This window comes from Lepidochelys olivacea (genome assembly GCF_965140295.1).
Source record: "Lepidochelys olivacea isolate rLepOli2 genome assembly, chromosome: 12".
In the NCBI taxonomy this organism is placed as follows: Eukaryota; Metazoa; Chordata; order Testudines; family Cheloniidae; genus Lepidochelys; species Lepidochelys olivacea.
In genome coordinates, this window is record NC_140422.1 from 11,217,988 (window position 1) to 11,243,218 (window position 25,231).

General features: G+C 41.6%; 2 protein-coding genes across 4 annotated transcripts in view; both read right to left on the minus strand.

Annotated features, from left to right (window-relative positions):
- Positions 1 to 13,246: 13,246 nt before the first annotated feature.
- The window catches only part of LPCAT2 (lysophosphatidylcholine acyltransferase 2), a 49,178-nt gene continuing 37,193 nt past the window's right edge, over positions 13,247 to 25,231 (minus strand). For all 3 annotated transcript variants that reach the window (XM_084644890.1, XM_084644889.1, XM_084644888.1), the window contains 3 exons: positions 18,301 to 18,399; positions 16,150 to 16,291; positions 13,247 to 14,962 (listed from right to left, as the gene is read on the minus strand). In XM_084644890.1, coding sequence (XP_084501016.1) covers positions 14,721 to 14,962; positions 16,150 to 16,291; positions 18,301 to 18,399 — 483 coding nt within the window. In that variant the 3' untranslated portion in view covers positions 13,247 to 14,720. The remainder of the gene's footprint in view (positions 14,963 to 16,149; positions 16,292 to 18,300; positions 18,400 to 25,231) is intronic.
- CAPNS2 (calpain small subunit 2) lies at positions 22,491 to 24,589 on the minus strand. Its single transcript, XM_084645002.1, has one exon. It carries the CDS (start codon positions 24,484 to 24,486, stop codon positions 23,743 to 23,745), a length of 744 nt encoding a protein of 247 aa, XP_084501128.1. The 5' UTR covers positions 24,487 to 24,589; the 3' UTR covers positions 22,491 to 23,742.

Below are 25,231 nucleotides of genomic sequence, written 5' to 3' on the forward strand. Positions count from 1 at the left end.
CTATATAGGTCTTCTGGAGACTATGTGTGGTGATACTAGGCAACACAGGCGGTGTTTAGTATGTTTGGGAACTGGAGGTCAAAAAAAAGAACTATAGATTGTTTGTGTCAGAGTCTCAGTAAAGAATGTATTCATTGCAATTGAGTCTGTTCTATTCTATATAGTTTCTTATCCTACCCCATTATGGAAGAAAACGAACTCCACTCTCAGGTTGGAAGCAACAAAATCAGAGACAGCTTTATTTGAGCAATTGCAAGGGAAGAATACAGCTGACAGAGAGCATCTCTGCCTCAGTTTCTCCAAAGTACAAGCAAAATCACCCAAGCATTTATACCTCTTTGTGATGTGCATTAATTAAAAACATCTGTATTTTATTTAGGCTATTTACTATCCATTCCAGTATTTTCTCAATTTCTCTTCCCGTTATCTCAAGGCTAGGTCACACTGACTATTCTGCTGTTTCCCACTCACTTCTGACGTGAGCCCTGCTTCTACAGGTCTCGCGATATTAGGCTAAGACTTAGCTCAACGGTTGGTCTGTCTCTGACACTTAAATGGCTGCACTTAAACCCTCTCTTTCTTTCCCTGCTTCCACACCATCTCTGTAATATCTGAGTGCCTTCCACTAGTGCATTAAGTGACATGACTACCATCTATGTCTTTCATATTCTACCCAAGGGGAGAATTGTGTGTGCAACGTAGTGTTTTTGTTTTGGTAAGACTTTTTTTTTTTTTTTAATGTGCATCCTACTATGTATGTGTTAGAGGAGGCAGGTCAAAGAACTATGCCTTGCAGTTGGGTGGTACTACACCCAGCATGTGCCATGCTAATGTCCGTCACTTAAAGCCTTTCCAGACATTGAAACCAACAAAAATGCTTCACGTCTGAAACATTAGCATAGGCACATGTTCCGTATTACATAACTGGAAGAAAAGTTAATGTTTTCTTTCTCCAACAAAGACTGGACCGAGTCGAGTGCCAAGTGTTTATTTGAGTTTTAATAATTGATCATTAAGGAAAAGCTGAGCAAAACAAACGGAGGCACTGAGCAGATATCTTCAGACTTGGAAATGGCCTGAGGCCCAGAAACGGGATCTCCAAAGCTGCGGCGAGTTCATCTTCAGCATTTTGGGTCAGACACATCTTCAGTTCATATATATTGCGAGTTAATGTAATAATTCTACAACTCCATTCCAAAAGTAAACACAAAATGAAATGGCACCAAGCAACCAACATAGAAATCCTTAAAATAACATATGGGTAGGATGAGACACGGCAGAATGAACCAACTGTCTTCAGGTGGACACACACCACCGAATCTTGTACTGAACTCCACACACCTGCTCCTAATTCACTCACCAGTGTACATAACAGATTACTATTGCTGAGTCAGAGCTGAGTCATAGAATATCAGGGCTGGAAGGGACCTCAGGAGGTCATCTAGTCTAACCCCCTGCTCAAAGCAGAACCAATCCCCAATTTTTGCCCCAGATCCCTAAATGGCCCCCTCAAGGATTGAACTCACAACCCAGGCCAATGCTCAAACCACTGAGCTATCCCTCCCCCCCTTGGGGACCTGATCCTGCATGCTTCCAGATTGACTTTAATGAGAATTTTGTGTATGCTAGCAATGAAAGCGCATGCTCTTAAAATAAGACTAAGCAATTATAAACAGTATGTGTAACATTGGAGCTAATAAGGCTGCACTGAGTCTTTTATGTTTTATTTTGGCAAGGTTTAGCTTATGACCACATTTCTTTTTCAAGCCCTAGTCTCCATCTCAGTTTGTCACTGGGACCAGCTGTCTCCTGCAGTGCAAGACAGATATGCAGGAGAAAAACAGAGATTAGAATTGAAGGATGCAACTTATCCTTTACCGTTAGGGGGGGCAATAAAAGCAGCAGCTGAATTGTTCCCTGCCAACCAGCTGCAGGTGGGTTCCTCTGAAATGTATCTGTTCCATTACTTGTAATTTATAACAATTAACATGTCAATACTGCCGCAAACCAAATCTGTGTGTTCCCCTTCACACTCTACTCTGTGACAGGGCTAGCTATGATTGGGTTCCAGGCAGAGCTCTCATAGAGTCCTTGTAAACAAGCATGCCTTGTTTTCCTGGAATGTGTTTCATTAGGGCCTGGGATTAGAGCTCTCGGAGAGGGGTACGATCCCCTTTTTCCTACTGTAAGGAGGATGAATGGTTCCCACATCTAAAGGCAATAGACTAGGGCAGGTTCCAATATAGGTGTGCTCTCTTATGAAGAAAAATAAATGGGGAGAGGGGAGTGTCTGGCTCATGGAGCTAGTAAACTAGCTATTCAGAAGAGTGTTTGGAGCGGTAAGCCATTTAGCTACTCTGATATCAGAGTGGGGGCAGGGAAAGGCCTGCAAGAGGGTCTTAACCTGCATCAAACTACTGAATGTGCTGGGGATGTCTGTGGTATGCGGCTGATGTGTGGGCTCAGCTGCATGGTTATTGGGACATCGGCTTTGTTCCTCCACCAATGGTGTGAACACCACTTGACTGGCCTTCCTGCTCTGTTGGCTTGGCAAGTCTTGAGAGCAACTTGAAAGGAACTGTGGATTTCTTGAAAGGAATTGTGAATACTTGGATTTCTAATGAGCAACACATAATAAAGTAATTGTAGCGTCCTTCAATAATTGGGGCTGTTTTCCCCTCCTGCATAGCAAAATTAAACATTTCCAGGAAAAAGGCATATAACTAGTAAGTGGCAGGCCATGGGCCAGGTGATTCTCAGACCTGCAATATATGATCACATCCAAAATCTCCTCCTTTGTGAAAGGGTGGTCAAGCTTTGCAGATTATTCCCTGGTCAAGTTATATAAAGGCCATTGGCTGCAAAAAGATTTTTTCCTTGAATTATTTATAGTTCTTGACCTATATGAGGAAGTACAGAATTTTTCAAAGGTGCGGCTAATGATTTAAGACTCAAGAGTAACTACTCCCTATTCTGTTTCTGTATTCTGGATACCTACTAGGTCCTAGTCTTGTCTGATGATTCAGACACTCTTTGTACAGCCTCAAGTATTACATTATGTATGTATTTCTAAGGTGTTCATCGTTGTAACATGGTATTTGGGCACCAAAAATACCTGCTGCTCAGTACTACAAGGAGCTGAGCCTTCTGGGGGCAATTCAGGAAAGCACTTAAGCATGTGCTTATCTTTGAGCACATGACTCAATTTAAGTCAATGGGCCTAGTCCTATGCTTACAATTAAACACATGCTTAACCACAATTAAACACACGCTTAAGTGTTTTACTTGATCTATGCCATAGTGTTCAGCACCTTGGAGGATCGAACTGTTACCATCTGTTAAACTGGATTTGCTGTTATGATCTTATGTTTGTAGGCAGTTTCTGTTTCATATATGGCCTGGAACATGCTATGCTTCTTTTCTAAATTGATAATGTCATTCACTAGGTTTTAAATTTTCTAACCAATATCTTTATCTGTAGTTAGTTCCACAGCAAATAACATGCTTCTTCATGGTAAAGTTAAATGCTTCCCCTTTGATGTTGTGTGAAGTCTCCTCTTAGGTATCACATAACAATAATTGATTCTGGAGGATAAAAGAGTTCGCAGTTTCTCTGACACAGGATGGGGAGGGAGTGAGTACATCTTGATCATCCCATGGTCAGAAGTGCATTGGCAGGAAAATGCCTCAGCTAGTGAGGAGCAGTTCAAGGAAATAGTTTCAGAGACATGGAGGAGAACACTGCCTGGAACGGAACCAGAACTGGTTCTGGAATGGGAGGTGTATCTCAGACCTTTATGGAATGGAGAAGGAGCATGTGGGCAGTGATTTTTGAGGTTGGTAGGGTATTTGTTGCTTTTTAAAATATCCCAGTTTGTTAAATTTAATTTGGGCCAGGCAGTGAGGAAAGGCTCGTGTTAGATATGGATAAGATTTTTGTGATTTTTAAAGTCATGTTAAAGGTGTGTCTAGAATTTGGGATGGGCGCCTTTACACATAGGTATAAAATAAGATTAAAGCTGCTATCCAACCTCTGCCTAGACAAGCAGATCTGAGGCCTCCTCTGGGGCTTACATGAAATGTCAACTTATAGGGCCCTTCAGAGAATGGATGGCTTTATTTTTTCTCCCCTAGGTTGCCACTTTCTGTACCAGCTGCAGTTTCCAGGTAGATTTAAGTTGTAGGCCCATGTAGAGTACATTGTACAGTCTAGTTTGAGGAGACAAAGACATAGATTATAGTAGCAAAGTCTGCTTCTGAAAGAAATGTCCACACTCCCCTGGAGAGATGGAGCTGTGCGGGGGGAAGCGTTCCTAGAAACTGCTGCCATATAATCAATCAACAGCAGCTGGGAATCCCATACCATCCCCAGATAGTGAACTCTAGCAACAAATGGCAGGAGCAGATGTCCTCCTCAGTGTGTCTTCCATTTACAACTGCCAGCCAACCAGCATCACCTCAGACTCATCTGCATGGAGCTTCGGCCAGCTAACTCTAGCCTCTATTCTTGTCCATGTCTTGGTCTCACCTGTACTTTGGGTATGACATTCAACAATCTGTATCCAATGAGGTACGTGTCAGTAGCATAGTAAAAGCATCTCACCCATTGCTTCCTTATCTCATGCATTGTTTCCTTGTGCTCCCTGTCCATCTGTCTGAAGCCACCATCTACCTGTTGTCTTATACTTGGATTGTAAGCTGTGTGGGGCAGGGGCTATCTGCCTGTTATGTGTTTGGTCACTGTCTTGCACAATGGGGTCCTGGCATATGACTGGGGCTCTGAGGTGCTACTGCAATACAACTAATAAAGATAATAAATAATGATCCCAATGGCCTGATACAGTGGTTCTCAACTAGGGGTACATTTACCCCTAGGGGTACATCAATTCATCTAGATATTTGCCTAGTCATACAACAGGCTACATAAAAAGCACTAGCAAAGTAAGTACAAATTAAAATTTCATACAGACTGTGACTTTATACTATATACTGAAATGTAAGTATAATATTGATATTCCAATTGATGTATTTTATACATCAATATATACATATATAATACATATATATACAATATATACATATATAATTATATGGTAAAAATGAGAGATTAAGCAATTTTCCAGTAATAGGGTGCTGTGACACTTTTTGTAAGCAAGTAGTTTTTAAGTGAAGTGAAACTTGGGAGTATGCAAGACAAAATAGACTCCTGCAAGGGGTACAGTAGTCGGGAAAGGTTTGAGAGCCACTGGCCTGATACATGCAAGAGAGGAGCAAAGATGGAGACTAGTAGGACTCCGTCTGTGTGCTGACCTTTTGCTGGCCGGTTTTGGAGATAGGATGCAAGAATAGATGGCCCACTTATCTCATATGATACAGTCATGTTTGTGCACACACTGTGTTAGGGTGCATTTTGGCTGGCTTAATTTCTTAAATATATTTTAACAATACTGTACAAACCAGTAGCTTTTCCCAAGAAGCTGACACGCTTTGTAAGGAGAGAATGTGTTGTCCAGTTTACAGCAACAGCCCTTTCCCAGGTACCGTGGCATACACTTCCACAAGACGTGCTTGTCACCATGCTGTGGGAGAGATGTGTGCGTAAGAAATGAACCCACTAGGAATAAACACAGTTTTCCCCCCTCATCAATATTTGATCTGCTGTTTGTTTATCCACCCAAACTGGGACTAATGCATGCCAAGTTCTGCCTGTTGTTTGTTTTCCGGTTGATATGTTTCTCTTGGCAGGCTCTTCTGTGATATGGGCAGGACACTATTAACAAACTTAGAAAACAATGACTTAGAGGCTGAGTCTTTGATGAAAGGTTGATGGATTCTGTATGGGAAAATAGTGAGGAGACCTGGGGAGGAAAGTCAGAAGGGTTTGACTGACATGAAATTATCTGAGTTCTCAAACCCCACCCCAGGTTGAGAAATGAACTAACATAAGACTGATTTCATTCTGACTCCCCATTAGAAAGTCCACCACTGACTTCAATGAAAATCAGATTGGACTCTATGTGCATGCGATACGTTCCTTAGACACTTGCCTGCCAGAGTACAGAGCCTACATGAACTGTGCAGAGACTCTAAGATCCGTTGCTTTTGGGGTGCAATATCTCACAGTGGACAGGATCAGTCTCTGATGAACTGTAAATGCCTACCAGTGGCAAGCAAAGCCGAGACAGTTGCAGGTGGGAAGGGCAGGCATTTAAAAAGAGAAACATCGATACTCAAAGTAGTGTATAAGGCAAAACCATGCACCCTCTTGGGCTAAACAATCTAATCTATATGATCTGCTCTCTCCTTGCACATTGTGGTTTTGATCTCATGCCAAACTTACCCACGTTTAGAGGGATCAGAGTTTGATTATTTCATCGAGTTTCAGAGAGACAGTGTGGTCTAGCGGGTAGGACACTGAACCAGGAGTTAGGAGACCTGGATTTTAATTCCAGCTCTTCCAATAACCTGGAGTGTGACCTCAGGCAAATACTTTGCCTCTCTGTGCCTCTGTTTCACTTCTCTCCCTTTGCCTTCTTTGTAAACTCTTCAGGACAGGGAGAGTTTCTCACTGTGTGTTTGTACAATGCCAGTCCAATGGCTTTTCAGTCTCAGGTGGGGTTTCTAGGTCCTGCTGTAATACAATTAACAGCATTAATTAAAACTGTATCATGTTAATAGTTTGATTTCACTTCAGCTCCATGCCCTGATCATTCCCTTCACAGGTTCATGACTGGAAGGTCCTTTTAGGGTCAAAAGTTAATCTTTCCATTTAGAAATGGTCCACATCGTGGGAAAGTTTAAGGATCCCTTTCCTACTTTCAAAGTGGAAAAGGCACAGATGGAAAAAAACTAAGCCTGACACTTACTTCAAAGGGGATTCTAGGATTGGGTTGGGTTTGAGTTAGAACTAGTCCAAACCTATGTTCAGGTTGTATGGATGTAAGTCCTAAGCATCGCTCTACCCATTGCTATTTATATGTATTAAACATATTCATTTTCCTTTCTCATATATTTTCTGTTACAAAGGATTTAGTGACCAGGTTGTCAAAGAAATTTAATTCAAGAAACTCTTTCAAGACTGCTATGCTTTCGTTCAAAGAGAAATGTGCATATCCTCACCACTTAGGCTATTTCTCCTTTGAATAGCTGCTCTATTTCATGGCTAGTTATCTCCAGTTTCAAAAAGGCTTCCTGCATTGAAGAAAACAGCTGCCCTAAAAGCTGTCAGCAGTGCTGAGTGATTCCTTTTAGTCTCCTACACTTTTTCCTGTTCACTTTCTTTTTTACACTTTAAGCAAACATTCTGAATGTTCCTAAAAATCTTTGATATCGGGAAGTATGAGCAGAAACGCAGTCTTACGCCACTTGGCCTTATCTTTGTCTGCAAGGCTGTTTACCTTTGGAAAGGAAATTGTTCTTCTTGAACAATTATAGTCTCAAAGCCCTTGCTGTAATCAGGTCTTTCTAATTTATATCACTTTGCTTGTAGCATATTGTCCAATGCTTAGGAAACATTCGGAGCAGTAATGTCCAGACACAACAGGGAAAGTTGTGGGGATTTTGTTTTTTAAAGAAAGCACATTTAAAAACAAAACAAAACTGAACTGATCTAGTATTAAATATTTGGGGCTCTTTTGTGCCACTAGAACAGAGCTAACAGTAGTAATCTCCATGGCTTAAACCAATATCTAATTAAGGGTATGTCTACATTGCACAGTTACCCTGGGCTTTTACCCGAGTTTTAGGCTTAACCTCGCTCCAGTGCACTCACAAAAACCTCTGACCCAAGGTTTGGAGATGCTTTAAGCCTAGGATAGCTGATCCAAGTGCTGTAGGTTAAATCAGAGCTTGAGTTTTGGCTGAAACCTGGTGACTTTGCAGTGAGGATATAGGCCAAATTACCTGAATGCTGATAGTCCCCCAATGCCTTCCCACAGTTCCCTGCAAAGGACAGACACAATTGATACAATTGACTGGGAAGGAATGCTAGGGTTCAGCACAAAGAACCCTGGGATATGCCTCCAAACTCACGCCGGTGAGTCTAGAAACAGTGAGGACACACTAATGGGGGTATGGCTTCGTTTACACCCTGGCTAGGCTAGATACCCAGACAGGAGTGCGAATAACGTGGATTAACTGTGCAATGCAGACACAGCCTTAGGGTATGTCTCCACTGCACCAGGGAGGTGTGATTCCCAGCGCAGACAGACTCGTGTTAGCTCAGCCTGAGTTCCCATGCTAAAAATAGCAGCTGAGGAGCCCCCCTTGAGTCAAGCTCACCCAGCCCCCTGTGTTTGAGCTCAGGTAGCTGGCCCAAGCTGCTGCCCATGTTGCAATCTCTACATTGCTGTGTTTAGTGCAGTAGCTTGAGTGGACCTAGTGTGAGCCTGTCTACCCACGTGGGGAATCACACCTCCCAGCTGCAGTGGAGACATGCTCTGAGACCAAGCTGAGACCGAAGCGAAGGGCAGATTATTTCACATTCGTCTGCTGACAGGTTCTGACTCCTTCCTCTGAAGCATCTGGTATTAGCCACTGTCCAAGACAGGACATTAGACTAGATGGACCTTGGATCTGATCCAGTCTGGCAATTCCTAACAGTAAGACATTGTTGTGTCATACCAGGAACAGACACACAAATCCTTCCCTACTCCCCCTTCATCACCTACCCCCCACCCTAGAGCAGGTCGTAACAGGCTGCTGGCCTATACGAGGATTACCAACTGCTTTAATGCAAGTCTTCTGGACATCTACTGTGTGTTTCTTGAAGCTCCAGGTCCTGTGTCCATGTGATTGTGAAAATCCCAGATCTCTTTAAAAATAATTAAGTTTCTAACCTCTTGATTGCAAAGAATCTAGAAACTGTGGGCACTAAAGGCACCAAGACAAAGACCCCAAACTAATGTCATGAGATGGGCTTAAAAATGAAAAGACGTTGAGTGGCGTGATACATGCTGTTTGAATCCTTGGGCTTTGAAATACTCCTCTCCCAGCAACATTCCCACACCAGCTCAGACTCTTCCCATTCTCCACCATTCCTCTCTTCCCTCCCCGCCAAAGTGCCCTGGGACGGGGAGTTGTACACCTACAAGCCAGTTTACTTTTGCGCATAGCGCACCGGCTGAGCAACCCTCAGTAAGTTGCTTGTCTGGATGACCAGTTAGTGCATGGGAAGCTGGGATGATCAAAACCCAGTGAGACAAACCTATTGACCCCACTTTATGTAAGCATCCTTATTCAGGAAGGCTGCTTAAGTATGTGTTTAAGAGCTTTCCTGAATCAGGGCCGTTAAGTGAACAGTTAACAGAAGATTTGGGATTTAAATAATTTCATTTTCATTTTAGTTCTGTAATTTTTGCATCCTTAAAGGACAAATATCACCTGCCTAGCAATGGATAATAACTGTTATGGATAAAAATGGTAATTACAGGGATTTGTTATATGAACATTAGCCTTCATGACGCCTCTGAAATAATAATAAAATCGTCACATAGTCTTTTCTTCTGAAGCTGAGAAATAGCCTTCCTTGTACTGTAAGGGTTGCAGGATTGGGTCTGATGATGATCAGGGCTAACGATGGCTCAAAACTTGTGTAAATACTAAAATGCCCAGTCCTTGTACATAAAATTCCAGGACTGGAATGAATAGAGCTGCCTTAACAGGATAACATACTCAAGCTCTGGTTACACAGTAGAGTGACATGATGATCTACATATGTTTGTTCAGATTAGAACAAAATAAAAAAAAAAAACAACCCTAAAACCTTTAAAAGATAAACCCCTCATTTTAACCTGATTTTACATTTCAAATAGGGGGCAGAGAGAACCATTATACAGATACTCTAATATTCATTTGATTTGGCTATCTGAACATTTCAGCCTTAATGGAACAATGAGTTGAGATTTTCAAGTTATTTGAATATAGACTTAATGAACTGAAAGTAACAGTCTGAAAAATTAAGATAATAGGTATTTGGGGGTTTATCTACCTTGAACCTTTGTTAAAAAACCCTAATGCCCACATGAAGTATTTTTTTAAGCATAAAAATCCCGTGTATCACCTAAATCTTATCAATCATGTTGCAGTGATTATGAAAGATTTAAAGCTAAATGGATGACATTATAAATCAAAATATCCGTGCTATTCACTCATTGTATTGATTCTCTGTTTTGTGATACTTTATGATTAGTCCTATCAATAATCATTTGCCAGTGCAATTTTTTCATGCTCTGCATTATCATCAGACTAAGGCCCCAAATCAACAAAACACATGGTTGATGGCAATGGGATTAAATACATGCTTAAGCACTTTGCTGAATTGGGGCCCTAAATGAGCCTTCAATGCTTTCTCCATTGTGACGCTGAATGTACCACGTCTTGAACTTTATCTGCATACTGTATTTGTATCAGATTAATTTTTTTGTTAGCATTTTGGCTTTATGAAATGTCAGAATCTGTCTTGAACTAATGAAATGGCCAAATTTCAACCAAGCTAAGAACATAGCTACTAAGCCTATAAGATGTTTACCTTCCACCTCTCTATGTATAGTAACTGTGTCTCTGCTCTCTTAAGAGCTACTGACAAACTTCACCTCATTGTTAATCAATCTAATAAATGTTATTTCATTGGAAAGGGTACTCTTAACTCCTGGGATTTAAAATTAATTAATTGTCATTAAAACCTGATACATCCTCTGATTACATGTGACTTCATCTTGTATGCTTGCCTGCACAGTTATGAATGCCAATTCCCACCAAGCCCTAGGATTTTAATTTTGAATCTGTTACGAATTTTCATTTTTACAGTCAAAGGCTGAACTAGTGGGTTTGGGGTTTTTGGAGGGGAGGGGAGAGGTATGTGTGGATTGAATGTGTGTTGGGGAAAAAGGGTTAGTTCCTATAAGGGCAAAAACTCCACAGTGAAAACAAAACAAAGCACAACCTTGGAAATAGCTCAAGGCAGAAGGCAATAGTGAATCAGGACCTGGTTTCACATCTGTGATGGATGCTAGGCAGCTGGCTATAGAGAAACTATTAGATCTAACAGTTGCTTTTCTGCTAGTCATCAATGTATTACTGACCTCACTGATCCTGTCCAGTTCTTTCTGGTAGGGTTCTATCAGAGGTGTTGGGGAATTTCTCATCAGTTAGAAGCCCTCTTGTATGGACTCCTATGCAGGTCAGTTTAACCACCATTGTTGTTAACTATCTCTGTGAAGAAGCCTGGTTAAGGCATGCTGGCATTCTTTCATCTCTGTTTCCATCTAAGCTGGCTTGACATCATCATGTTGCTTAGCTGACAAGAGCACAGTGGACGCCTGACAACTGGATGAATCACTCCCCATAAGAAGGTATTACTGGTAGAGCAGAGTAAACTGGATGACCTGGCCTGCCTTGTGATGGCCCTGGCTATTGAGTCACTTCACCCCCAAAAAGGTGAATCAGGTTCAAAATAATGTACCTTTTACCACAAGATGAGTGTCTTATGTACCAGGGGTCCACTGCTGTTGAATTCTTACACTTACCCTACGGTAAAATATAAAATGTACCATCCTTCAATGCTAAATTGAGAACCGTTTCCTTTATTTTAGCATGGCCTTTTAAAACTTTGCTTTCAGAGTCAGTTCCCCTCTGCCACTTAGATAGACATAGTGCCTGGTTTCTTCAAACTGCTTTTAGTTGGTCTTTTAAAAGCACCCAGAAGCCCTGAGGATGCCTAGAAATTAATTTATTCTCTTCTTGCACACCAACCAGATGTGCATCTATTGAGTTAGTGTCTCTCATGCTCAGTTGATTCTCTCCAGTGGATGGTGGAACCATTGCTACATTCTGCAACCATTTGTGGCATTTTCCATTTCATGTATTGGGCTATATACCTTTTGAGCTGTGGTAGCCTCCCATTGTGTAACCCAATTGTTTCTATGCACTACAGTGTGGTGTTTCACTTATTGCATCCTACCCCCCTAAATACAAGGTGTGTGTATAAGCAACTCTTGCCATATAAAGGTCTGGAGAAAAAACTGTTTTGTCTATCCATTAACACTCCCTCTCTTACTTTAGTTACCTGGAACAAAAGTATCCTCCTTCTGTCCTGACACAAACCACGAACAACACTTCCAGTCTCCTCTGATGTGTGTGTAAGGCAAAATGCTCTTTGCTAAGAAATTCATATCCATTTTGCCTCTAAGGGCTTGTTTAAATGAACACTGACTGCATTTGCAAGCTAAGGGATGAATCTACCCTGCACTAACCTCCTGAGCAGCAAGTGCCCCTGTGGATGCATGTTAAAATCTCCCTAGAGCACACTGGTTTAAAACAGCAATACTTCAAAGTGCACTAGGGAACTTTTAGAGTACACCAGCAGGGTCCACACAGACACCCAGAGTGCAGCATGCTAGTACAAGGTAGGTTCACACCCAGTAAGCGTCTGTTTATACCAGCCCTCAGCGAATGGGGTACTGTATAGCCATGGCAAAGAGTGGTAGAGAGGTGGCCCCAGCCAATAACAAAGTTTAAGCTGGATCACACACACATCGATAACAAATTTTTGAATACTGGTAGTTCCTAACTTTGTGGGCATATCTGTTTGCTTAGCAGGAGGCGGCAACAAAAATATCCCGTCAGTTGGCTGAACAGGCAAGCCAAAAATCTGTCACAGGCTGGGATCTGTAAGTACACTTTCAAACACAGCTTCTGAAAGTGAGGGATCAACTGACTACATGTAGGAAGGTGTCTCAGAAATCATGATGGTTAGATCCTTCCACTGGTATATGCTATTGTGGGGTCAGAGCGCACATTCCTAGAGTTCAACTTACACTCAGACATAATTTCTATTTATGAATTATGGTTTGAATCACCGATTCCTTTTACTTGCCTATGATGTGTCCTCATTTACAGTCTGTGGACAGACAAGCATCTCAGAGTCTCCACAAAAGGGATGACTGCAAAATTCTTTTTCCTTTGTGTCCGGTTCCTTTGTGCCAATGTTCCCTTTTACTAGGCGAGTCAGCAGGGAGAATTCTCTGCCATTGTCTCTCCAGGAAAGTGGCAACCATATGGTACTTCTCTAGCCTTGCAGTAAATGACAGCACCATTGTTCTCATGGCTAAGAATGTAACTTCAACTTACCTTGTACCTTACACCATACGAAGACATTGCCAGGGACGACTTGCTGGAAAACCCAGCAGCCCATGTAGCCAGTGTGTCTTTCCTCCAATACTCTCACACATTCTTTAAAAATAGGTATTTATTTAAAGCATCCGGAACATGAGAACGCCACAATATGACAGAAGAGCACACATGAAAGCTAAAACATGTAAATATACCAGGATACAGTGAAATCATTGATTGATCAAAGGTCAGAAGCCACTATTGCACCTGGACCTTAAATAGCAGAACTAGGTCTCTTGCTGATGCTATACAATACATTCCAGGCTTTTGAGGTAATGTTCCTGAGCCTCTTGGCCATCTTTCAGCAGGTATTCTCTAATTGAAACTAACCTGCCACTTCTCCCTTTGATGAATAGGGTATTTTATGCAACTAACTCCTAGGACTGTTGAAAGCTAAGAATATAAATCCCTTACAGGTTAATGGGAGGAAAAGATGATGGAGCAACATTTCAAAGCTCTGGTCCTAAATTGCACGGTAGGGGACTGAGGCACAGAATACTGTCATCAACAGGAATCTTTCCACTGACACCAAGTGGCCTTTGGAGCACGCTCTCAGGGTGTGATAGGTGCAGATATGGTTTCTGAAAGCGGATTTTACAGTAGATTTTAACTATTAGATCTATAGCTTGACAATTACCTTGTAATTGTCCAGAACAAGGTCATGATCACTTGATGACTGTTAGATCGAAATTTTCCTCTAGTTTTCATTTGGCATTAAATTAGTAAAAACTGTGTTTGTTTATATGCAGCCCCCTCCCCCCCCGCAATTAGTGTTCTAACCATTGAGGCCCTGTTTTCTGTGTTTTCCTATTCAAATAATGATCTGCTATCTTTGAACTCCAATTCATTTTTACTGTTACAAATACAACCCATTCCATCTTCAGTAGGCCTTTGTCCAAAGATGTTGCTATTAACATCAGTGAATCAACATGGCTTTACTGAGAAATTTTGACTGTGGCTGACAACAGATTAAGGAAAGCCTCAAGACAGCCACACACTCACTAAAATACCAACTTCCTAACATTTGTTCTCCTATGAATTCTAAATTTTCTATACTTTTGAAATTTCAGAAATGAAGAAGGGTGCCCGTAGACTAAAGAAAACAAAGTCTGACATTTAAATGTCCTATAGCGAGAAAGAGCAGCAAATCTTCTCCTCAGCCCCTATCGGGAGATTACTTTTCCTCAGTGGCTACCCTAACAATGTCTGCTACCTTGTAAACACCTTGCTTGGAAGAGAGTAATCAATATTCACAGTCCTGTGAGACCAACACCAAGAGAGGCTATGGTATTCATTTAACTTAGATTCAGAATGTATTGTGCAATCTACCTGAGAGGGGGCATTTTTACTTTCAACACCGAATGGAATACATTAATAGAACACAATAAATTATTTATCTCCCCCTCCCCCCATTTTGAGACACAGAGAAATACGAAAAAAGTAAAAAAAAAATTCTTAATCTTAACTTTTATCAATATTCAACAAGCACATTTGATATAAAACAGTGAAATCTGCACAGTGTAAATGCAAAATCATCAGGCTGTTTATACTTAGTCATCCTTTTTGTCTGAAGTACTTGAGAGGTCTTCTTCATTGCCGTCAGGACAAACTTTATTTCTTGCGATTGGGGTCTTTTCTGAGACTGATGTCTTACTCTGTGAGAATGTGTCTCCTGGTGTCTGATAATCATCTTCTTCGTCTGATGTCTGTAGCTGGCACCTCTGTAGATCCAGGTATGTGGTAAATAACTTGGCATATTCTGGATGCTTGAATGCAAAGTCCTTAAACTCATCTGAAATTAAAGACAGGTGTTTTTTTACCGTGTTGAGCAGCAACGATGCAAAATATTCTACCGCACAGTAACAGCATGACAGCAAAGAAAATTATAGTGACTGCCACACAGACCAGTATCCCTTCACTGACAGCGACCAGGACAAGATGCTTCAGAGGAAGGGGCAACAGATTCCAGGGTGGGAAGTTTTGGAATTACTATTTATATTGTAGCGGTTTTATAGTTAGTCTTATTAAAACTTCCAGAAACTGAAATGCCAACTGAATGGTGACCTGAAAAAAGTTAATTTTACACCTGTCAAAACTCTTGTAACAAGTGAGGATATTGTGGACTATTTCATTATAAATAATGGTTCATAGCGGCTATGAAGCATAAGAGGTAACTATCGGTCTCAATGGTGGAATTCACTAGTGTGGGAGACAGATTTCACAGCATAAATCCCAGACTTTGGAATTGTCTAATACAGGGGCTTAGAACGACCACAAGTCTCATTGCCTTAAAAGGGATGTGCAAAGCTCACGGCTTCAGCATAGCTTTCTGTCAGCCATAATAAAACCCGCAATGAAGGAAGAAGAGAGAGGGGGGGCAGATGGGTAGGCAGAAAATCTAACCAATTGTTGTGATTGTGTCAGCAGAAGTATGGAAGAAGTTAATCCATTGGCTGCTTGTGGGAATCTCTTGTAAGGCACTCATGGTGATGGAGGTGGCATATAAAAACCAGAAGAAATGATGTTGTAAGATCTCTTACGTTACATGTACACTGAGAGCTGGGGGAGTGATTCCCAGCGTGAGGAGAAATACTTGCACTTGTTCCCACTGAGCTCATGCGCTAAAAATAGAATGTAGCCATGGCAGCGAGAGTGGCGGCACTGGCTAGCAGCCTTGATTATGTGCCTAGGGTCTCTGGCACGGTAGTGGCAAGTATGTCTCCTCGAATGGGAATGACATCCCCAGCTCCAAGAGTAGACATAATTAAGGAGAAATGAATACATTGTCTTTGTTCATGTTCCCCGACCACACATTTTGTCTCAACAGTAGCAATATATGAGCGGTCTAGGCACCTGTTAGACTTCTTTTGTGGGGAAAAGGAGTTCTGAATCTGTAATAATCGGAGACTGAGATCTTAGAGTAGTAATATCAAAGCTCTTTCTTAGTATAAGCATATTAGTTCTATGGAATATACTTACTATAGGTGACCATCCCAGAATTATTTGCGTCTATTTCCTTAAAGAGTTGAGAAATATCAAGGTCAGGCACTCCAAGAGATGACCGGAGAATACAAGCAAACTCTTCTTCTGTTATGCTGCCATCATCATCAATGTCAAAGAGCTGAAGTAGAAAGATTACAAAACTGTAATGCGAACACCCATAGTATGAGTCTGCCTATGTGGTAGACCAGCAATTTCAATACAAATTAACCTTTGAAAGCACCCAGTAATGGTCTCTGCCATTCAAGATGTCTCAGCAGTTGTCACTGTGATTTGAAGACTCGAGTCCCAACAGCTAATTTGTATTTAATTTAAAAAAAAAAAAAAATTTTTCCCCAGAGAATGAGATGGGACATTTTTCAAGGAACTTTTCAAAAGAAAGACAACATTGAGATCAAAGGCTCCATGATATGCTGTAAATAAGCTGTACTGGAGAATATGCTCAGAAACTAGTCATGAAAAATACCACTAAATTAGCTTTTTCAAAAAACACGGCCCATAGTTTGTTATAAACTGTTTTTTTTAAAAGGGATGTGATAACTTACAAAAAGTGTCCCACGTATAAGTACTAAAAATAATACCATCAGGCTTTTGTCTTCTTTTTCTGCAAATTAAACTTTTATGACACTGACTGAACTTGCTACTATTTCGGCTAGGATGAAAATCCATATTGCAATAACATGCATGATTTGTCGCCCACTACGTATTTCATCCCATCCTTTCTAGAATGGCAGTGGCAGTGAGCAGCTGCACTAACCGCTCACTAATGTCAGAAATAAGGGGAACAATGGCCATAGGTGCCGACTTCTGCTCCCGCCAGTGGGTGCTCGATCCCCTGTTGCCCCTGGGCCCACCCCCACCCCTTCCCCCAAAGTCCCTGCCCCAACTCCACCCCCTCCCTGCCCCTATTCCGACTCCTTCCCCAAATCCCCGCCCCGGCCCCGACTCTTCCCCGCCTCCTCCCCTGAGTGCACCACATTCCTGCTCCTCCCGCTCCTTCCCGGAGCGGCCAAACAGCTGTTTGGTGGCAGCCAAGCGGGAAGCGCTGGGAGGTAGGTGGAGGAGCGGGAATGTGGCGTGCTCAGGGGAGTCGTTGGAGGAGGTGGGGTGGTGGGGGGAGGGGAGCGTGGCTGCCGGTAGGTGCAGAGCACCCACTGATTTTTCCCCAGGGTGCTCCAGCAGCGGGAGCACCCACAGAGTTGGCGCCTATGATGATGGCTCCAGTTCTGCAAAGAGCTCCCCGGGGGTGAACCCCTGCAACCAAGCAGAACCCATTGCAAATGCAACCTTGTTTGATAGCAGATAATGGAAGAAAAGTCATAGCTCCATTTCAGAGTAGAACGCTTCCCACTGAGGAGAGTAATGATGTCTAAATTATCTGCTTCAAAGCAAATGCAACAGTTAATATACCATTGATGGTTGCTATGGTTTGGAGGCCAGTCTTTCTGAGGATCTTCAGACACAAAACATCTCTGAGAAAGCACAACTTTTGGAGCAGTGGTTGAACAGGCTGGATTGCCGGAACACTTAGCTATATACAGCAGCAATAGGACACAATAATTTCACATAAAAATATAGGCAACTTCTTGAGTAAGCACTGCTCTCTCTTATGAGAGTCCTATTCAGAGTAACTGTCCCTCATATCTCAAGACACTGCACGAGGAATACACAAAAGCAGAGCAGTGGAGAGAATGGAGGGATCTCAAAGTCTAAGTGTCCATGATCCAAAACAAGCTGGTAACTTATTTTTGATTTTATGAGCCTTGACCATGTCCATTGATGATTTTTTTTTTTAAAGAATAACTGAACACTTGAGCCCCACCAAACTATTCTGATCTACATATCACTCACAAAACGCCCTCACAGAAGTGTGTAACTGCTGCTGAATCATTTTTGGACTTATCTTGCCAAGTTACATATTCCTTAGTACCTTCACATGGCTTTTGAAGAACTTATCTATGAAGCTGACATCTGCATTTTCTTCACTACAAATGTCAATTGGTTTAAGAGCATTACTTACATTCACATGACAGATTGAATCTATACATTTATATTATGAGTTGAAAGAGAACAGAATTACAGTCAGCCCAGGTTTGTCAGGTTTACAGAGCTGTGCTAAACTGAACTTACCTTAAATGCCATCTGAATAGTCTCTTCTGTGTTGGCAGGGTTACAAAGAACAGACAAACCAATCACGTATTCTCGGAAGTCTATGGTACCATCTCCATTCTGTAACCACAAAGACAGATGGCAAAAGTTGAGTTAATAGCTTGGATCACTTAAAAGGTTCATCATATGAGAAATAGAATCAAGCTATGCAATCTGTACTAATGCTTAATTTACTATTTTAAAAAAAAATCTGGAAAAAAAAATCAGTACATTTATACCATTTAAAAGTGACCAGAGAAACCATTTCTATAGATGAACAATTGACTTCTGGTTGCTGTTTTGTAAGCACCAGTTCACAAAAGGATTAAAATCTTTACCTGCGTAAGAAGAGAGTTTTAGTTATTAGCGTTTGCTCACCTCAAAAAGTACTTTCGGCTATAAGAAACAGAACACCAAGATAGGATATAGCACGCGCATTGTCAAGAAGTTACCAGGCGCCTTCTGGGTACGTTCAGAAGGCTGTAAAAATACCTGAGACACTTCATGAGTCGAACAACAAGATATTGCGCTTTAATCCTAATGGCCTGTATTGGAAGTAGGAAAACCAGATGTTTTTCAGTAGGAAGATACTACAATAAATTCATTCAGACCTAAACTGCAGTTCCTTTGATGGGACAGACTATCAGTTCCAGGTGAGGTGAAATTATTGGCGAGTCTATTTGCAGTGAGGGGAAGTGGCAAATACCTGCTGAAAAACACGTGCGTATTTGAGTTGATTGTATTTATGTGACCATCTTAAAAGTTCTTTGTGGACTTGGGAGACATTCTGTCATGGGTAAGAAACAGCAACATTTGAAAGTTAAGTGACCATACACAGAGCAACTACCTTGAGGTTAAGGTGACAGGCGATCCCTGGGCTGAAATATTCCCATGAGACAGTCATGAAAATTTTTTAAACAGCGAACAAATTTGTAAAAACTGAATGTTGGTGGTGCAGAATTCATGGGGGGTGGGAGGTACATTTCTGAATTAAAATATTCTTCCAGGAGGCAAAATAGTAGTGTCAAGATCCTCCGAAGTTGATCAATATGGAACGTTTTACAGACAAATGAAGGAACAATGGTCTTGTACGTAAACACACAGAGCAGAAGGGAGATCTGCATAACTTCCTGGCTCTGCTACCAATAGGACAGCACAAGCTCAACACAACACACTTAGCGTCTCTGTTCCTCAGATCCCCCATTTGTATAATGGGCTAATAAGCTACCTAATGGAACAGTGCCAAGACTAAATTGTAGAGGGCCTTGGGATCTGCATACTGTGGATTTCCTTTATTGAATGAATACTTCTGTACTTTGGATGGTCCTGGATTCAGATAGGTTGGTGAGAAAGTATTTTTACTCTCAAACAATTAAAAATAACCAATACACTTTGCAAGGTTTAAAACAATTGCTACCTAGATCCAAGTTTACTCAGTCTCTAAAGCCAATACACTTCCAGTTTACAGACACCCATGTTTTGTTTTCTATTGATAGGGTAAAGAATCTTTGTGGAAGCATTTAGAATGTTGAATATCACCGACTGTTTAGAGACTTGCGGGTTTGCTAACAAGTTTCCTTACACAATTCTTCACTGCTAATAAAATTACCAGCCTGCTGTTAGACAGGTACCATGGTATATTCGATGTTTGTTGGCAATTTTCTACTCAATCTCTGCACTTTAACCTCTGCAATTAATAGTCAGCTGGTACCCCAGTACAATTCTTTTTTTTTCATCCAGTGGTTTCTGATGCCAGACATTTTAACACTGTGGACATCCAAAATGCTAGATATACAATGTATCGTTGCTTTTTATTGTGTAGTTTTACCATCTGAATGCCTGGATTGTTAATTTCTCATCAAAGGTCCAGGAAATGCTTGTATTATATGAAGGTTTTTTGCTGATTTCACTAGAACTGTTTTCAGGAATTTACAATTCCCTCATACATGTGGCGTGGCATAAAGTACAGGTTTTAGCTTGGGTAGGACTTAATATGTTTTTTTTTTTTTTTTTTAAATGGTTTAAGATTGTCCCAGTGGTGCATAAAAATATGAATGCAAGAGTGAGAGGTTGGGGGAGGTAGCTACGTTAAGTGAATATGGCCTTGGTTTAAAACAAAAACACACAGAATTTGGAAATCCAGTTGGTTCATAATGGGGTCTAATGCTTTCGTTATTAATAAATGGAGCATGACAAAGTTAGTATGGTCAAATTATTTCCATCTAGGTATCAAAACCAAGAATTAAACACAGTGCAATTAGAAGTACTTCATTCCAGCATTTTGGATATCTGGGTGTGAAAACTGCACTTCAAGGTCATATTGTTACTTAATCATACAAACTCCTAGGATGCTGGCTACTTGCCAAATGGTTTGACACTCGATGAAAGGAGAGGTGAGAGGGGCAGAAGCAGAAACGGAGATGTTTACGTGGCTCCTGGCATGAGAAAGGATAGGAGGGAAAAGGATGGGCACTGAATTAAAAATGCATCTAGAGAAACACTAAACAGTAACAAGCAATGTCACTGCAGATAAGTTTGGCCTAGCAGCTTTTCTGCTTTCACAGGAGATTGTGCTTTGCAGCACGATATGCGAAATTTAAACTCTGCAGCCAAAGCTATTCTGAGAGGTGACTTGTGAACCAAAACGTCAATTCCCCAAATAGCAAAGGTAAGGGGTGGAGCATTCCATGCACAGCTGCCTTTTCAATTTAAATTTTGGTTTTCATTTCAGGTCTGTCTGTCACATTAACTCATTGCAACGGTACGGTGAAATGTCCCCCCGCAATTCTCTCACCACCTGCATATACCATGTGGTGATGCAGAAGTCGCTGCCTCTGGTTATTATATAGCCCAAGTCATACACTAGGATAATAGCGGCATTTAACAGGCTTCCATGGGCTAGCTACCTGCGATATACCCAGCAGAGTTCAGGGTGGCTATGACAGAGCATGGGGTGTACGGGTCTGGAAAGCATGAATGAAGCAGCAGCTGGCTAGTGTGACTATGGGGATCCTGCAGTGTGCTGAATGCCGCTCTCCAGCTATAATTATTATTATTAATTGGGTATTTGGCATAGCAAATACATGTAGATCATTTAAATATCTGTATGTTGCTAAAAAAAGTAAAAGTTAAATATAACTTAATTTTACTATGTGTTCTGAGTTTAAAACAGACTTCAGCATTGCATTGCCATTTACACTATGGGGTACTATATATTTAAGAAGTATTTTCCGTTTTTGAGTCAGAGACGTGCTCAGTTAAGTACATTTATGGTGGTCTCAGGAGCAGTAAAGCTTGCATATTGCAGAAGAAAAAAACCTCCTCCCTGCCCCATAACAAACGGTCTCTTTAGAGCCCCATAGGGAGAAAGATAGGGCACAGACCCTGAATTACCCTTTTTTCCAACTAGCAAAACCCCTTCCAAGGCCAGGTGGATGCAAAAGTGATGTGGAAAAAGCCTGAGGTGCCACTGCCCAAGGGGCCCAACTTTCACTGTGCCTATAAAAGGCGTCATAACAGGGATAGTTTTCATGTTGACTTTTACCATCGTTTCTAGTTCGATTCAGAAACCATATTTCCTAGGAGAACTGTTGATGCATGTCAGAGAAAATCATCACAATCGTTTATAGGTCTGCAACAGAGAGAGAGGAATTTCTACTGGACACAGCAGTAGGGACATGCTTTTACAGGTCTCATTTTCATAATAGGGAACATCTTGCAGGAGGTTGTTATTTTAATCCTTCCCTGCCCAACAATTACCTGTACCCACAGGTGAGATCTCACTAGCCTGAAAGACAGAGATTCTAGAGCAAACATTAATATAGCAACATTCACAAAAGGTGTCATTCTCTCTCTTTCACTGGGATTATTACCCACCTAGTCTTAATGCTTATGTAGATAAAAGTATGCTTCTTTGATTGATTAATTTGTGAATGAGTGGTGGTTGTGGTTCAGGAGTTAGCCTATTTTGTCACAATTTGACTATTTTATTTTTACTAAGTTCCTGTCATTCAGTCTGGTATCGTGCACCGTAAGCGATTTAAACGATGGTTCGTACATTGCGAACAGGTGATCAGATTTCAATGACAATTTGTACACAGACTCAGTGAACAGTATTTTCCAGAAACGTAGAAATGGAAGCTGTAATGATTTCAAAATACATCAACCTGTTAATAATCAAATGCAACCCCTCTGTTGTTTAGTTAGCTGCTGATGACACTTTCTTACAAAGGTAGTGTAGGAGGGGCATAGGCCTCTGGATATTTGTAACTAGAGATGGCTGCTTGACTCATTCCACTCAGCTCTCTCTCTCTCTCACACGTTAATATCAACTAGGCCCATGTAAATTAAATTTTGCTTTAAAGCAGCCAAGGACACTCTGAACCACAGGCACACACACCTACAGTTCCTGCTGCTTCTTGCCTTTTAACGCCACTGCAAGCATCTCTGCCCTGACATGAATGGAATTACTGTAGTTGGAAATTGTGGGTCAAATTCATTCCTGAGGAAACTCCACTTCAATGGAGATAAGCCAAGGCTGAATTTGTCCATCTGTCTGTCTAACAGGTGACCGCAACAGTTCAACAGCCCTCTCAACAGGCAATTCTGTATTTTAACACTACTCAGATTATTGCACTTTACAATACAAATATTTATTAGAAGGCTGCAGGAATAAAGAGAGTATATGCCAAGCACCAGGTCTCCAGGAAACATTTCAGCCGAAAACAACGAGACAGCAAAAGTAGGAAAGAGGAGAGATTTTAATTTGTCTCTCAAAATCCATTGATTATTATAATAATTACAACTCCAATTTATTTTCCCCATTACAAATAATTCCTTACAAATCAGAAATCAGTACACCTCTATTTACTAGCAATTTCCCTGCAGGCAAGCACCGCTTCTGTCTCCAGCAAAATAAGCTCTGATGGATAATACATAAAAATCAAAATAGTTATCAAGAACAACCCTAATCTTAATAGAGAATACATTTCTGATTTTTTTTTCTTATGTGTATACGTCCACCAGTCACCAACAAGCTACATGAGAAGAAAGCCTTAGCAACAACTACTCTGACCCATCAACATTCTCTCCTTTTTGAACCCAAATCTAGTTTTCTATTATAGGTACCCATGTGCACACACGCACACACATACACAGAATCTTGCACAGCTCAAGAAATGCTCCATTTTCGAGCCCCTCAGCAATCCAAACAACTGTAAAACGTACACAGTAGAAAAAACAAACATTTCACAATAAACTAAGGGGTTTTTAAGCATTAAAGTATTGCGTGCTCTTTCATAGCAACACAACTTGTAATGACTTTACAAACAGTGGCTCTTGAGCAACAAGGAGAAAGGCTCCCATTAGTAACACAGGCATTAACAAGAGCACGCAGTTGGAGTGTATTCATTCCAATGTGCTCTCTTAGGAGTACATGGTTAGCTGCAGCCATTCTTCAATGTTCATGTTCACCAGGCCGTCTCCATCTTGGTCCAGGGATTTGAAGGCACGGAACATGCCATCCAGTCGCACCAAGCAGCTGATGAAGTTATTGAAATCCATGCTCCCATTTTCATCAGAGTATCTGCGAATGATCATCTGGTAGAGCTGGTCATTCAGCTGGAACCCTGCAGCCTTGAAGGCACCTGGCAGCTGAGCACTCCCAAGAGTTCCCGACTGGTCAGAGTAGTATTCTTTGTACACGCACTGCCACTTCTTGATGTTGTTCCACAGGTACTTAAACTCCTCAAAGCCCAGCTTACCGGTTGTGTCACTGTCCATGACTGACACCATGCTCCGGCACGTGTCCAGGCTGAAGCCCTCTGTCTTCAGGTTTTTATGTCTGGCCACCACCTTGTTCAGAATGTCCATCAACTCGGAGGCGCACACTTCCATGTCATCTCCAGCCAGCTGGACAAAGAGTCGGCGGAACTGACGCATCTCCTCGCTCTCGCCGGCTTCCACATTCATGAAGTGACTGCGAGGAGGTGGGGGTGGCTCTGGGGTGTACTGAGCTGCTACCTCACTGATAATGTTGACGAGTCCTCCAACGAGTCCTCCAAGATTTCCTCCTCCTTGTCCACCTCCTGCTAAAAGACCCCCAAGGCCTCTCGCAAGGCCCCCTCCACCACTGCTCCCTCCACCAAGCAAGGCTTGAGCGAGGAACATGGTGAATGTGTTGCAGAGAATTAACCAGATGAGAGCTGAAAATCCTGCAGCCTCAGAGCTTTGATGGAGTCTGAGCTGGGTGTGAGCAAAATACAGATTATCTGTCTGAAGTATTAGTATTCACCATGCCCAGGCATGTCTGATGCAGCCTTTGGTTGCCTGAACTCCCTGCAGCCACCCTCTGCTTTTGACAAGTATTTCTCTCTCCGAACACTTGTTTTTTATTTTACAGATCAGATTCGTTTTATCTGATGTGAAACCATTTTAGGGTAAAACTGAGGCGTTGAAAACCATACAGCAAAATTTTCAAAATGTCCTTGGTGGTACTTTGAGCAATGCAACATTAGAAAGGACCACAGCCAAGGTTAGACAACTAACTTAACTTCCCAAGGAGATCCGCTCAGTTTACCACGGTTGTATCCATCCCTGCATTCTCCTCTCCAATGTCTTGACTTTTGTTGGAGTTCAGTGCTGCACTGACAATCCTAGAAATTAAAGTAACTTGTTTGTCCAAATAGGTGCAGCATGGCTAGAAGCAATACAAGATTGCCCAACCAGCCATGCCAATGGGCCTCAACCTCCCACTTACTGTGATGGCCACAAGCTAACGGTCAGGATAGTTTAGTCTCACTTTTTGTCTTTAGCCTCTCTGCTTAGACTGAACAAGAGTCAGGTTTGATGGGGGTTTCTGTATCACAGGCCCCTGTCTACTCATTTTACTATCTGAGATTTTGATGGCCTTTTG

What these genes read in the sequence shown, in the direction of transcription:
- CAPNS2 (XM_084645002.1), bottom strand. Translation starts at nt 24,486, where the DNA reads ATGTTCCTCGCTCAAGCCTTGCTTGGTGGAGGGAGCAGTGGTGGAGGG.